The 15,715-nt window shown below is 42.0% G+C and overlaps 1 protein-coding gene across 5 annotated transcripts in view; it reads right to left on the bottom strand.

The window, feature by feature from the left end:
* rbms3 (RNA binding motif, single stranded interacting protein) overlaps positions 1-15,715 on the bottom strand; it is a 265,018-nt gene that overhangs the window by 174,236 nt on the left and 75,067 nt on the right. The window contains exon 1 of one of the 5 annotated variants that reach the window (XM_010793779.1): positions 2,914-4,142. The exons of 2 other annotated variants lie outside the window; for them this stretch is intronic. In XM_010793779.1, the coding sequence (XP_010792081.1) occupies positions 2,914-2,988 (75 nt within the window). In that variant the 5' untranslated portion in view covers positions 2,989-4,142. Of the gene's footprint in view, positions 1-2,913; positions 4,143-15,715 lie in introns of those variants that run through there. 2 more of the 5 variants (XM_010793777.1, XM_010793778.1) reach the window with 2 other exon arrangements.

The raw sequence follows: 15,715 nt of genomic DNA, 5'->3' as shown, positions 1-15,715 counted from the left end.
TCACACACACACACACACACACACACACACACACACACACACACACACACACACACACACACACAAATCAATAATTCAGCTAAAGAGAAGCACATGCTACGCCCCACTGCACTAATCAATAGAAAGCCAAATGTTATCTTTTCATCTCATTCTTTGACTTTCACATTCTAATCGGGGCTGACTAGCTCATGCTGGACAGCATCAGAGAACTCCATTACATTTGAATATAATACAGACATACAGAGGATAAAAGGACCCCCAATTCAAAATGGGCCTCAGATTTTCTAGACAATCCTGGCTCCTTTTTTAACAAAAGGGTCCTTAGCTGTAACAGAGTGCAGATGTTCTATACATTTTCTATGCATAGAATCCCAAATATGTGTCATAAAATGGAGGCGAGAAAAGGTGGATGGCAACATTTGAGCATGAATTACGCCCCACTCCCCCTCCCTATCCAAGATATTTATGCCCCCCTGCTCACATCCCTTGGGAGAATGAGGCCATACCTTGGGAATGCAGCAATGAAGATGAAGAGAAAGACCTGTGTGATTTGAGACTGATGACTAAATCGGAGCGGTGGTGTACGTGTGAAGCAAAAGGGGGGACCTGCAGTGAGTTTATGTTTATGTGTGTGTGTGTGTGTGTGTGTGTGTGTGTGTGCGTGCGTGCGTGCGTGAGTGTGTGCACATGCGAGGCCAAAGTGACTACCGTGTTGTATTGTCGACTGTCGGACTGAAGCTGCCAGCCATGGCCCTTCTCCCCTCTCTGTAATCGAGCTATCAATGACCATTAATGAGAGTGTGAGATAGCCCTCTACAGCCCTCTGGGTTACATTGCCCAACACTCTGGCCTCTCTCCCCACCTCCCTTTTCCTCAATGACCCTGTCTATTGCCCAATAACATGCACCTACGAGGCCATCGGCTCACTAACTAAACACGCATTTGAATGTCGGCTTCTGATTAATAAACAGAATGATATGCTCTCCCCGCCTCACCACGCCCCCACTGTGGTTCTCGTTTGCATGACACAGGACCCTAGCGGCTGGCCCAAGGATACCTTAATCGCTGACAGTGGCAAGATCGGATCTGCGCTGACCTTGGCAGTGAACTGCAGCAGAGGCGGAGGAGGCAGGGGGCCCTGTTGCAACAGAGCGGGCTGGCTGAGAGCGAGGGGAGGGAGGAAGAGGGGGGGAAAGAAATGGAAGGGAGGGAGGGGAATGCCCTGATTGAGAGGCCTTCGAGATGAGCAACTCTGAGATATTAGAAGGGGGAAGGGGGATGATGGAAGGAGTAGTGGAGGGGTGGGTGGAAGGTAGAGGGAAGCCATATGGCAGCAGCACAAATGTATTAAACTATAAATCAGGGTGAGAGCGAGTGGACTGCCAGGTGGGGCTGCAGGCAGGTCGTCGCCGCTGGAAACGCACTGCTTCACCATCCAGCTCCACATGAGAGAGCACGAAAACATCTCTCCAGTATACTTCACTGTCCTTTTATCACTTTTATTTATTCATTCATTGCATTAACTCCTTTTCTTTATGCCTGATGCCCTTTGTATTGACACAGTGGATTTGCTACAATTTAGCGTTCATTTCTAGGGCTGGGTGTTTACAAATGTTCCACACTAATGCCAATAGAACAGCTATTTGCTTAATTAATTGTATTTGTTCAATGTTTCAGGTTTGAAAAAACGAGTAAGATGTCGTTCTCTTAATAAGATAAAGAAATATTTTGGTTTATGTCAAATAAATATATAATTGAATGCCAATTTCCAAACTTGACACGTTTTGAAATTGGTGCTAAGGAAATATTTGGTTCCCTACTCTATTGAAGTTTGTTAAGCTGCCCTATAGTCCGCTATGAATGCAATGGGAAATTGTAATATCACAATATAAAAAAGGGATTTGAGACATAACTATTGCACAAGTCAAGTTCAAGTGCACACCTTTAGCATCCGATAATGGTCAGAAATGAGTGTTACACATGTGGTAGAAAAACAAATGGAGTAAACCCCAAAAGGCTTCCATTTTAATCCCTTGATGATGTCTGGGTAGTGTGCCCAGCCAGTGTCCTGGCAGCCGTCGGGGCCCAGCCTGGGCTTCCATCCCAGAGGCACTGATGCATACTACAGCTAGAGCAAACACGGGCAGCCTCCTTCATGCCTGCTCTCCGTCAGAACATAACGACCATCACCGTAAAAAAAGAAGGGTTCATAACCTGTATGTCCCTCTTTGTGAAGCACTACAATAAGCCATTTGTGCTGGTTAGTGAATAAGCAGCATCATAATTAAACGTTGTATTCGCCTCAATCAGAAAAGTGGCATTGAAGCACTCAAACAAAGGCCTACATTCAGCTTTCAAATACTTCATTAGGGAATTAAATGTGGGTCCCGATTCTCTCATCTGTTTAAAAAATAGCTGCTGTCAGTTATTTATAAATAACAAAAGCCTCTGAATCTTTGATATGTTATTTAACACATCACACTTGATGCCATTGCACTGTATCACATCAAGATCTCATCAGTTTGCAGGCGAGGGATGGATGGATGTTACTGGACAGCTCCCAGTAACGGTCTGGTACGCTGGACTAACTCAGGCCTTGATCCCTGATCCTGCACTCAGAGAGACACAAGGATGCACACACCATACACACACCACACACACACACACACACACACACACACCCACCCACACGCTGACATAGACATCCAAACTCCCAACGAGGTACCTGCCATCTGAAACCATCACAGCCAAGGCCGGCTATCCATCAAATCCCATCTCCACTCAGGGTTGAGAGGGGGATGAAGAGAGGGCGGTGGAAGAGAGGAGGTGGGGGAGAGAGGGAGGGAGGGAGGCAGGACACAGAAGTGTAGGAGTAGATGCTTGAGGAATGCAAGAAGAGGAGAAGAACCGTACCTTGGTCTGGAGATAGTGGGGATAGTAGTAGGTGTACTGAGGGTACATTGGCTGCTGCTCCAATCGCTTGCCCATGTAGCTGGAATCCTTAGCACTGAGGCAGGGAATGGTGACACGGGGGCGGAAGCTGCCAAGTAGCTAGCAATGGGATAGAGGCAGCGGAGGGGCAGTGCGATTCTTTTCTGTGTCGCTAGCCGGTCCTCCGGGGAGAAGACAGGGTCTGCGTGGCGGACAGCAGCTGGGAGAGGGTCTGCCTCTGATTGGGGGGGGGAGCTCTGTGCCTCACCGGTCCTGAGCCTCAGTGTCTGGGAGATGCTCACTCAGTCTCTTACTGCCCGATCAATGGAAATATTTCCACAAGTGCTAGAACCAAGAGCGCTGTGTCTGTCAGTGGCTGGTATCGGATGGTAACGCGCGATAAGGGTGAGGAAGTGGAGTGGAGAGAAGGGGTGCAGGTGGCAGTAGCTCTGGCAGTCCTGTGAATGTTGGAAAATGGGAGAAGGAAGAAGAGGAGGAGAGGAGGAGGAAAGGGATGGCAAGGAAAACGGGAAAGGACGTATAGGTTCACTTCTCTATTTGAGCTGTTTCACTCCAGTCTTTTGCCTGGGCTTTAATCTGCCTCTCTCTCACTGCCCCTCTCTCTCTCTGTGTCCCTCTAACATACACAAAGTATCTCTCTCTCTTTCTCTGTGGTCTGATCCGATGGTGGCTGCGTGCTGTCCTGTTTGACAGAGGGGAGATATCCTCAGCACCGGTTGCCGACGAGATGCACTTTATGCAGGGAGCAGAATCACAACACGAGAGCCGAGCGCACGCACAGAAAGCAATCTCAGCCTGGAGCGAAGGAGCCAGCAAGAGGGCAGAGAAATGATCCCAGTTTTCTAAACGATGTGTATTTTAAAAAATCCACCGGTTGGTAAGTCAATCCTCTGGGTTCCAGATAGAAGACGAGTAGGGGGAAAAAACCACAGTGAGTGAGTCCCAGGTGCCGAGTAGAGAAGGAGTCCCTCGTCTGCGATCCTCCCTCTTCCTGCACTTGTAAAATGTGTTCCTTATTTTGTCCTTGGCTCTCTCACTCCTCTAAGCAGCCTGCCTCGTTCTCTTTCCCTCTGTCACACAGTTGCTCTCTCTCTCTCTCTCTCTCTCTCTCTTTCTCTCTCACTCTCGCCTGCGCTTTCTCTATCAGTCAGCCTCTCTCTCTCTTTCTTCTCCACACTGACAGGGCGGTAAAGGGGGCTCGTCCGAGGCTACAAGCAGAGCAGAGCGCCTCCTCCTTCTCCAGCCCAGCCGGTAGGAGGGTCTTTAGCAGATCTGTGTGAGAGAGGGATCCAGACACAGACCGGCGGGCTGCAGCGTTTCCACAACCTGGGAGAACGCAGGGGAGAGGAGTGGAAGCGAGAGGGGGGGAAGGCGTCAGGGCGAGCAGTCGATTCCCCCTACTGGCTGCACACGGAGCTACCGCCTGCAACAGACTCCTCAACACTTTACAGAGTCTCAAAACCAGAACAGTTGGATAAACCACTTCCACTGTTCAACCTTACTCCTCAACTGCAAGAATTGAAAGGCAATACGTCATTTCTGTATAATATATAATAACTGTTTTCTAATAACTGTTGCCTGTGTACAAATATCTTAGCATTTATCAGAATAGGTTTTATTACTAACTATGTTCACATAGAGGATGCTGCAGGCGTAGATGGTGCATACAAACACATAGAATGAAGAATACGCTTTTTTTTAAAGAAAGCTTCTTTTTTTTTAAATAGTGCTAATACAAAAACTATTTTAAAAACGATTGTAACAAATAGTAAACAAAGACAATGTTTACACGACAAACAAATATGTAAAAATACATCATATATCATCTGATTTGTACTTTTTTTTTAAAACAGAAAATGGTTTCAATGTTTTTTTGCCTCTTCTGCTGTTACCGTAAAATTGCAAAGTAAATCATATAACTTGATTTAGAACTTGTAAATATATTTTTCACTGTACTGCAGGCTCAACACAATGTGCAGTAGGACTTCACTTTTATGAGCTATAATCACAAACACTACATGGAAAGGCAGTAAACAACTATCTCTATGGCACTGGCTGAGGAAGTCAAAGGAAGCCACTTCCTGTGCAACATCAAAGGATCACAATGGATGAATCCTCCTTTGGGTGACCATAGCCGTGACCAAAAACATCTAAAAAATGTCCCATATGTGAGTGTTTGCCTGAACACAAGCAACCTCAGCTACACCAATACTTCAAAACATAGATCAAAAACATGCATGCAGAAACATAACGCTCAGAATGTCCCACTTTTTTCCACACACACACAAAGTATTTTGTGACGTAACAAGTTCAGGAGTCTTCCATTTAAAACCTCTTGATTTTAGTCCTGCAGGAAAAAGAAAGCCACAAACTAAACCAGGAAATTATTTGACTGAGATATAATGATGTTTTCACAATTTACACGTCTAAAACTAAACTCAGATTTGATGAGATTAGTTGTGTAATGTAACTGTTACTCGAGACCATTACTTAAAAACCCATGAGGCTCACATCTGCTTCTCAACAAATAATAACCGAATTACAGATTTTGAGTCCAACAATGAACTATCCAAAATGAATATTGTATGAATAAATTGATCAATTGCGAGAACTTTTGTCAATAAAAACGTGATTTCTTTGCAATACAGATTATTTTCAACTATGAGGAGTTTTTTTTAAGGCATATAATGTATTGAAAAATTACATATTCTTAGGAGAGCGATGTGTCCAAGTGCATGTGGACTGATGCAATCAATAGCAGAAGAAGAATGGGACCAAAGCAGGGAGGGGAAGGGCCGCCTTTTACAGATACAGAGAGGAAAATATAATTATTAGATAGGCCACTGCTATCTGTAGGAAAGAGATGAGGCTGATATCGATTGTGGATTACCAGATTAACAGCCTGTGGATCAACTAGACACATAAACTCTCAGCATCTGGCGGAAAGGCAGAAAGTAGAGAACAAAGACAGTAAGACAGAAAAGGCCAATGGAGAGAGTAATAGAAAGAGATATGGAGAGAAAATAAGATAAGACACAGTGGGAGACGCAAAATGGAGGAGGCAGAGAAGATTCATATGTCGTCGGACGTCGTCCCTGTATTTCATTGATAAGGCTCGTCCTTTTCTGTTCTCACTTAAGAATACTGAGATGAAAAGGAGTAGAACTGAGTAACATGTCAGATTAAAGTGATTATCAGCCAGATTGTGTCCATGTGTGACCAAAAGTCATGTTTCCGGCTGTAAATGATGCGTCGAACAATAGAGAGTGAGCACAAATATGGAGAAAAAAATGCAAATGAAGCGATCAAAGTAATACAATAAAAAGTGTGCTTGCAATGTACTGTGTGAATAAGTGTAATTATCACACAGATTTAAAAAAAAAAATGTTTATTTTTCTTTAGTGTGAGAATGTATTTGCATATCATGTAGTTACTTTAGTTAGTCTGCTGGAAAAAACATTTGCTATCTGTCGGTGTCACCTTTGGCTCTGGGAAATTGTAACAAGTCTGTTTACCATTTCATTTGATGTTCATGACAAGAAATACATGAAGTAATAGAGAATGACAATCAGTAGTTTGAGCTACAGTTTTAGAAATGTACTTGTTTACAGCCATATTCCAAACTCAAATCCATAAAAAAAAAAAATCCCAAATATTTTGAAATGTAGGATTATTAGCGACTGCTTTTGACTCGAAGATTTTTCTAACGTTTATTCTAATTAGTCAACAGAGAATGGAACACAGGGGAGTAACATTACACAGACATTGGTCGGCTGAAAACCATTAATATTCATTGACCCAACCATTAAGAATTAAGAGCCGGGAATTGAGACTTGACTCTTGAAATTAAAGAAGTTGACCTGTGGCCCTTACAGACAACACGAGAAACCACCCTGAGGGCCGGCTGAGGTGAACTGTCAGCCTCTACCCAAGAGTTGGCAAAGGTTACTTCTATTATTGAGGCAATTTCAAGCATTGTGACTGGAGAGCAATAATGAACGGTGCGTGTAAATAAATGTCGGCACCGTGTTTCATTCTGTGGAAGTAGACCTTGAAGATAAGATGTGTGTGCTTTGCTCTGACGGTGATGCAAGCGCTCTGGTTTGAATCAGTGAGATTGACGTCACACACAGGTGATTTCCAGCCAAATATTTCATGGAAACAGAGAGTGAGTATCTCTTTGTTTTTGTATCATTCCTTATGCAACATGATGTGCTTTAGAGTCATCTCCATGTGGTGGTTGGGGCATGCTAATCTAGAACAAAAATTGATAATTGTGTTCAATGTTTGTTTCAATTGTTCAACAAAATATAAAGACTTGTTGAAGGAGAAGATCAGAAAGTAGATTTGAAGTGATTTCCCTACAGATTTGTATTTAACCTTATTTGTACACAGGGCATTGCCACCCAGAACAGCATATTTTGTGCTGGATTATTTCAAAATGCATTCAATGTTTTTCTTCCCAGTGAGAACTGATCTCATTTACTAGCTGATTTGTCAAGATGGAACTCAAACTGTGCCTCTCTGCTGTTTTAAATATTTAAAATCTTACACAAAGAAATATCTGGTAGTACTTTGCAGGCGAGGTCTTTCAAACATTTTTCGAAGAACAAAAAACCCAGCCATCTGTTTGGAGGTCTTTCTTTGATGCACTTTCTGTATTAAGATCATGGGTGAGTCATTTACAAGACTTTAAAATAGAAGAATAGTAAGACAGCCGAGTGTATCAGGCCCCTGAAGGTGTTGAGTAGATGCAATCCCTGTCCAAAGAGTAAGACAAGTCTAGAAAAGAAATCCAAAGCATGAGGTCAGACTATTTCAACAGAGATTGTCAAGTTGTTGTTTTTTAGCATTTAAAGAATGAGATCATTCAAATTCATACTCGGCAAACGGTAGAAGCCATATTTGTTTTTGTTAGATTTTTCAATTAAATTAGCATCCATGGAGATATTAGTGTCCTGAAGAGCTGCCCTTTTGTTCATCGACTGCTCTGACAACTGTTAAACTGCTAATGTCTTGAATCTCTATTTAAAAAGAGGGACATACTGTATTTGTAAGAAGAGGGATGAAGGCATGGTTTACATTTACTAACATATGAACTATAACTGAATCATGTCTTGTTTACTTACCACAAAAACAGAAGTAAAAAATGATCCCAGCCAAAATGAATTCCTAGAAAGCACACAACTACTTTGCCCTACTGCCCGACCCCTTCCCAAATGGGACTACTGGACTCCTTCAAGCCGGTGCAGAAACCATGAGGCTTTGCTTCCTGTGGTTAGGGTTAGGGTCATTCCTGTCACGGGTGTTTCCCAGAATGGACCATATGCATGGAATTTGAGGAAAGGCTGGCTCAGTGTCAAGGGAAGGGTGGGGGAGGAGGAGGAGGGATACAATAATGGAGGCAAGGGGGAGAGGAGGGAAGTGGATTTGAGGAACATCGGGGTCTGGTATTCCTGGAAAAGCCTTTGGCCTTTGGCAGTGGTTCTACTGGGAGATACCCAAGCACTATGAGATCATCTTACATGTTTTACGCAAACGGACTGATGTAGCTTGACTAACCAACGTCCCCCAGGGCATTTTACTCAAGTGAAAGATGAACTATCTTAACAGTCTAAGTATGATCTTAAGACTGTGTTTGTGTTTTTGATTAAAGCAGAGATGCTCTGATTAGAGTTTAAAATAATCTCAAAAAACACGACTGAATGTTGATGATCGCTCCAATCATGAACAGGCGGATAAACAGATGTTGTTTGAAGGCTGCTGTTCGTCATACGACAGAAGATTACTAAGTACAGATGATTAAGTTTGTATGAAACTGTAGTACCACTATAAAAAGTTTTTCCTTAAAACTAAATCGAATTTAGTTAAATGTGAAGGCATGCTAAGAGAAATGAATACCAGATTTGGGATCAAGTGTATAAAAAAGAAAGATAATTTAATAACTTCAAATATCGAGGGGTCGAAAGAAAACCACAAATGTTGGCAGATTTACTGAAATTGGAAAAAAAGAAGCGTAAACCACAGAAAGAAAAAAGCATGGCTAACCTCTGAAGTGGTTCTGAGCGCTGAATATGTTTTAATTTATCTTCATGCTGTTTCCTGAAGCTCCATGGTGCGACATAATTTGATTACTGTAGGTGATTTAAAACATCACATCAGAAATCAAGAAGCCAATTAGATTACAACTGATTTTCACATTATCACAAAGACAAATTACTCGTGCGAAAATAGAAGTCTGTTGAATCTCATAGTGTAAGTCTCCAAACATGAACATAATCTAAAACTATAGGTTTATTTCGGTTGGAAAATAGTCCAGCAAAAGGACTATTCTAACACTGAATGATGTACACGCCCCGACCACCCCGTTCCCAAACTCTGTGAAGAGATGTGTTAACATTATGAGTGTAAGTTCACCACATCTCTAACACATGCAATTCCTTAATACATTCTTATCAGTGCACTTACGGATGACAGCCTGAGGTAATTCAACACATTCCCCCTGTGAGAGTATCATTTTCCACAGTGCTAGAGCAGAATGATATAGCTAAGATATGATTGCAGAGAGCTTCACTTTATTTGTATTTCTTTATATATGATGACCTTGTCACCTGGTTTGGCTATTTATTTAATACTACCATTCGGTCTTTCTCACAGTGTGTGCGTGCTGGATGAGGAACACCCACACTCAGGGGCGGACTGGGGGGAAAAAGTGGCCCGGGGATTAATTGACAGACAGGCCCACTTAATGCGCGGCATGTATCGGCGGGCCGGCGACGAAAGTATGTTACTTAACAAAAAACCCTATGCATTTTTTGTTATTTTGGACAATTATTCATATAGTAATCACATTACCTGAGCCCTTGAGTTGCCTAGAGCAAAAATAGTTACAGCATATATTTAGTAATTTTAATGTAAACAGATCATTGATGCAATAACATTTGGACCTAATTTGCCTGATTTGACGCATGGAATAAAACATGGGCGTAGGAAGCATCCTCAATGTGGGAGAGATAATTTAACAAGGGGTGTGGGCAGGTGGTGGACCTCACCTCCTCTAGGGGGGTCCGGGGGCAAGCTCCACCGGGAAGATTTGTTTTTAAATGTTGAAGTTAAATGCATCAATCTGGTGCACTTTGAGAGCAAAATTAGGGACTAAATCTATGGCAGTCAGTAGGGGCTTGGACTGTGAGCCGTAGGGTCGCCGGTTCAAGTCCCCGACCAGACCTACATTTCGAGTGTGGACTTCTACTTGGAGAGGTCCCAGTTCAACTCCTGCCCTGCCGTGGTGCCCATGAGCAAGGCACCGGACATCCCCCTTCCCCCCTCACTCACTCCCATTGCTCCCCGGTTTGGCTAGCGCTTGTATTGGCATATGATTTGATTGACTGGCGCTTCCGTCGACGCTTGAAAAGTTGAACTTAGGCAAAGCAACGCGACGGAACCACAATGCAGTTCGGCAAAGCGTGACGTCACCCCATTCAAAGTGAATGCGTCTCCGTTGAAGCACGCAACGGAACCGTGTGGACGATACTTTATGGTGTGGATATGGAGGAGACTTTTTGCCTTCGTAGTTTGCTCGTCCTTTACTCGCTCAGAAAGATCCACACTTTGGATTTCCTGCCCGACCAAATGAATGACCAGGCACAGCTCCGAATGAAGTCGAAAGGGTTTCCGGCTGACACGTCATAGCACATGCTGCGCACGGATGGAGCTTCTTCTTTTTTTTGCTTTGACTAATGGACAATTTGTCGACAAATACTTTTTTCGCCGACTAACATTTAGTCGACTAATTGGGGGCAGCCCTAGTTAAGAACATATACTTAACTTGAAAGGATCCATTTTGGACACATATGTGCAAAATCTGTCATGAAAGTAAATATTATTGAACTCCATAGTGATTAAATTCAGGATTTTCCCATCAGCTTTATCTGCAGGATAAGCCGACCACACACCTACCATGCGCACATGTTTTCATTGTAGAACCGGGACAAAACCAATTGCTAATTTTAAAAAGTAACAAAAAAAAACAGAATATCAAAATGTGGCAGTCAATGTTACATTTGCCGACACAAATGGCCAGTGTATTGGAAACATTGCTACTTCATTAAATGTGAAAAGGACAGACTGATTTCAGACCACCGGCCCTGCACCGAGACATTTGATAAACACCAGGCAGAGCTCCAGTGAGTCATTAGCTTCTATCACAACACAGAGGAGAGCAATGCAAGCCTAATGGGGAGGAAATATGAGACCAGACGTGCATGAGTAGAAGTGACTCACAGCAACCCCTTACTACACCCGACGAGGGACGGGCAACAGACCTCAAAGAGTCAATTGCGTACACTTAATAGATCTCTATTCCAAATGTGTATCGTATTATACAAGTCACGTCGACCGACTCATTTCGTGATTAATGTGATTCTGAGAAAAGATCAGAGTTGTTACAAATTATTTCGTACAGGGAAAAGAGGCCCACTACCAGGGTTTATTTACGTATTGGCGAATGTATTTTGCCTTTGTTTAAGAGTTTGTGAATTTAAGTCAGGTGGTCTACAGCTGTGGCGGTTCAATGTGTGTGAGGTGGGTGAGTGTGTCTGTTTTTCTCTGTGAGAAGAAAGTAAAGCAAGGCGTCTCTGAGGAAACTCGGAGATCACAGGAGGGTCAAGGTTACTCTGACAGCAAAGGTGAAAACACTTCAGTAGAGCTCAGAGATCAGACTTCCTGTGTGGCTTCAATGCTAACCCTAATATAACATACAAATGCAACTGAGAGGCAGTCGTGTCCTTCTGTGAACCAGCCAGACTCCCACTGACAGGGCCAGCAGAGCCACATCCCTGCAGATGAAGAAGAGATGACGCCAAGAAAATCTCTGCATAATAAGGAATTAAGTGATGCAAAGGCAGAGAGAGTGTGATTTTAAACAATAGATATTTTTCGATTGTGAAATGCAAAGCCAAAATATTCAAAATCCACATTGTTTAGAATATGAAGAGGGGAGAAGACCGCACAGAAAAAGGAAGAAATGACTGGCATTGCATCAAAAATTGGAATGAGACCTTTAAAAGCTTCATCCCAGCAGTCAGAGTGTATCATCTGCATTTTGTTTTATTCATTGTGTTAATGCCCTATATTCCTTCATTCTTGTCAGAGCTGTGTGTCATTTCTTTCTGTCTTTTTAAGAAAGCTGAAGCGCAGGAAAATAAGATCTGAAAGTATTTGAACGTTTTATAAAAGGGATTAATCCTTGAGATAAAACAAACATAAGCAAGAACATGCTGAATACTTGATGGTTTATGTGTATGTAACTGGTTCATAGCATGTCAGAGGCACATAGGTAGAAGAGAAACATGGTGGAGTAACACAGGGGGGTTCTGTGCCCTCAGCAGACAGAGATTGGAGGTTGAGAAGAGAGTTATAGAATCCAGGAACAGATCTGTATAGGCCAATAGAGCTCGATGCTGCCTGCAATTGAGCCGGATACGATGGGAGGACAGCAGCAATGTTTTAAAGGACTGCTAAGCCATCCTGGAATGAAGTGAAATGACCACATGTCACACAGAGATGAGAAGTGAGAGGAAGGGGACGGGCAGAGTGAGAAACAGTGCAGAGAGTAAGGAGAGAGAGAAAACAGAGTGTGTCGTTCTAAGAGGAATATTTCAGGGTGGTAAATGGAGCAGAACTCCATTCCAGCTCCTCTCTTAACCTCCCCCGGTGTCTCATCCTCTGCATGCAAAGCATGAAGCCCAGGAGACAAAGAAAACAGAGAGAAAGAGCTGAAGAGACAAGCTTCAGGACAAAATAACACAGAACTTATCGACATTACATTTTGCTCATGCATTTGTTTTAACATAACAAACACAGGTTTAGAACAGCGAGGGGGATGTTTGCTCTGTTCATGGTCGCCATTCTGACCCAGTAATAGGAGAACAAATTCAGAGCTAAAAGTAGCTTGATTAACTATATGGACTTGTATTCATTAGGTGGTGAGAAAATATACTAAAAATACAGTCAAATGTCGATCTACAGTATATCTGCTGAATGTATAAAATGCGAGATTTTTAACCAACAAATTATCACTATTAACTTCAAAAGTATGCCAGTGTTGCATTACAGTTTGTTTCAATTGCTATCTACTTTTATTTCAGGTTTAAGTAATGCCATTGGTTTTTGAAGATATACGGTATTTTTGAATTTGGATTAACATCCTGACAGGCAGAAGGTCTGGATTAGTTTGATGACAGGCTGAAACACCTCTGAACTATCATACACACCAAAACAAAGCATTGTTATGCTTTGAAGGGGACATATGAATCGCCACGTGCTGAAAAGTGCTATATAAATAAAATTGCCTTGCCTTGCCTTGCCTATCATCCCAAACACTGTGAAATAAGTCAACCCAGTTTTTATGGGATGACGATCAGAGCAAACGGGTCTGACACAGGTGCTAAAACAGGACGGAGCACAACTACAGGTATGTTCAGACAGTTTGAGGAAATTAATGTTTTTGACACAAAGATTCAAAGATGATCTTTTGGAAACCCAAAATATAAGAATTAACGAGAAAATGTGTATAATATGTCCCCTCTGATAATTAGTTGTGGAAACCTTCTCCAAATTGTTAGAAGTGAAATGAGGTAATTAGGGCCAAGTAAAAGACTTACATTTAAATGGTAAGGAGTGTGCATTATTAAAGACTGTTGCACAATTCATGGGCACGGTAATGTATGCTATACATGTCTGCATGAGCTAAGTAACTTTAACCATGCTTGGCATACATCACGATGCACCTCGCAGTGGGTAGCATATCTCTGACATGGAGTACTTTTTTTGAACGTTATCCTGGGATTAGTGTGTTGCAATACTTCCAGATGGAGCTACGATTCTAGAAAGCCTATAGTCGATTAAGAACATTCACTTTATGGTGCAACTCCACTGGGTCACATTTAGATATCAGTGTGTTAGACTTCCAGGGTGATGCACTTTGAGATTGCCTCCTTGGCGCCGCCTGTAGAATTAGTAGTACTGAAGTCATCAAAGTGCACCAACTAAATCGTGCAAAGCGGCTCTGACAAACCTTTCGCCTTTCATAAACCAAGGCTGACTGCTGGGAGAGGACGGGTGGAGGGAGAATATCACACACAGGATTGTTTACCATTAGAAGAAAAGTGATACAAAGTATGTATCTTTGTATCATCATCATCAGTAGGCTTTCCGGTAACACTTTAGATTAAGGTACACATATTCACCATCAACTAGTTGTTCATTAACATATTAGAGTCAAACTACTAGCTTATTTGTTATGAACAAGACTTCACTTTAAAATAGGGAACATATTCTGAGTTAGAAATACCACATTTTGAGTTATTTTTACACATTAACACGTGTAGTTTCATGTCTTGTTACATAAGAATAGACCATATTTGTTAGGTGTTATTATGGGAGAATTACTAATTATTGTGGTACTACAGTACTGCCTTATTAGGCCCATATTGAGCATATTAAGACACAAACTCATGTAAAACGATGTCCTTACTTTCAATAAATACGCACTAATTAGAGGGTTATTAAGGACAAACTCTTAACTAATGGTTTAGTACTTGCAGAATATGGCCATGTAGAATAAGGCATTAATATGTGTTTTATAAAGACTAATAAAGAGCCAATATACTGCTAATATGCATGTTTATTAACAACTAGTTGATGGTGAATATCTGTACCTTAATATAAAGTGTTAGCGGTTTTCCTATAACGAAACAGGTGAAGGAAATGCTGATAAATCTCCACACTTGTCAACACTGTGGCCCAGATGCATTGTGGTCCTTGTCGTATTAAACTGCCCTATTTTATAGCAGTAACAAAGTGTGCAATGCCTTTGCATCATGTGGCTTGACAGAACCGACCCAGAAGTGAACTATCAAGCTCTTTCCTCAACTAAGACTTGTTCACGCGCAGCATTGTTCTGCCAAAACAACACAGTGAAACTTTCAAAAACAACAGAGCTGTTAAATAAACCTGCAGCTTAGCTAGGCGGCAAAACCCAACACAGTAACAAAATCATGCATTCAGCCGTTCTTCCTTTTTCAATTCCTACACAGACAAAAAAGTGATGTATTGTTTCAGAGATATGATTAAAGTTGAATAGCCACATTGACAAACTGCTGCTCATATCAACAGGAGCATGATATGCTGGATCTTTTTACCCCTGAATTGTTTCAAAGCAGTGTTTTAACCTAAAGCGATAGAGTCCATATTTTTGCACAGTTAAAATTCCGATGGACATTCGGCAGATGTGGGATGATTAAGTGTTGAGCTGCAGGTGTGCTGGAGACACAGCAAGGGCATCTGGTGGACAGGTGAGGGATAGCAGTTATTAAAACACTGACGTTAAACCAGGGAAATGATGGAGAAAGATTCAGTGCACTCCTGCTTTGAATCAACTTGTTTCCCTATTCACTTCTGACTAGATTACTATCCAAGCTATAGTACGGATCCAGTGTGCTTCTTAACTGTCACTTTTAATGTTGTACCTATACAGTACAAGGTCTAACAAAAATCAGGGTTCATACACTTTTTCACCAATGATTTTCAATGACTTTTCCATGACCTTTACCTAATTTTCCATGACCAAAAAAATTACTCTTTCTCAGCGGTACCACTGAAAATGGTTTATTTTAACATGGAACAGGAAAATAAGGTCTGCATATGAAACATGTTGTGCCTATCTAACACAAATCCAATAGGCTTACTAGCTTCTACAGGC

The sequence above is a fragment of the Notothenia coriiceps genome, unplaced genomic scaffold (genome assembly GCF_000735185.1).
Source record: "Notothenia coriiceps isolate Sejong01 unplaced genomic scaffold, NC01 NC01_scaffold00037244, whole genome shotgun sequence".
Classification (NCBI taxonomy): Eukaryota; Metazoa; Chordata; class Actinopteri; order Perciformes; family Nototheniidae; genus Notothenia; species Notothenia coriiceps.
Note: the sequence above shows the minus strand (reverse complement) of the source record. Positions and strands in the feature narration are given on the sequence as shown.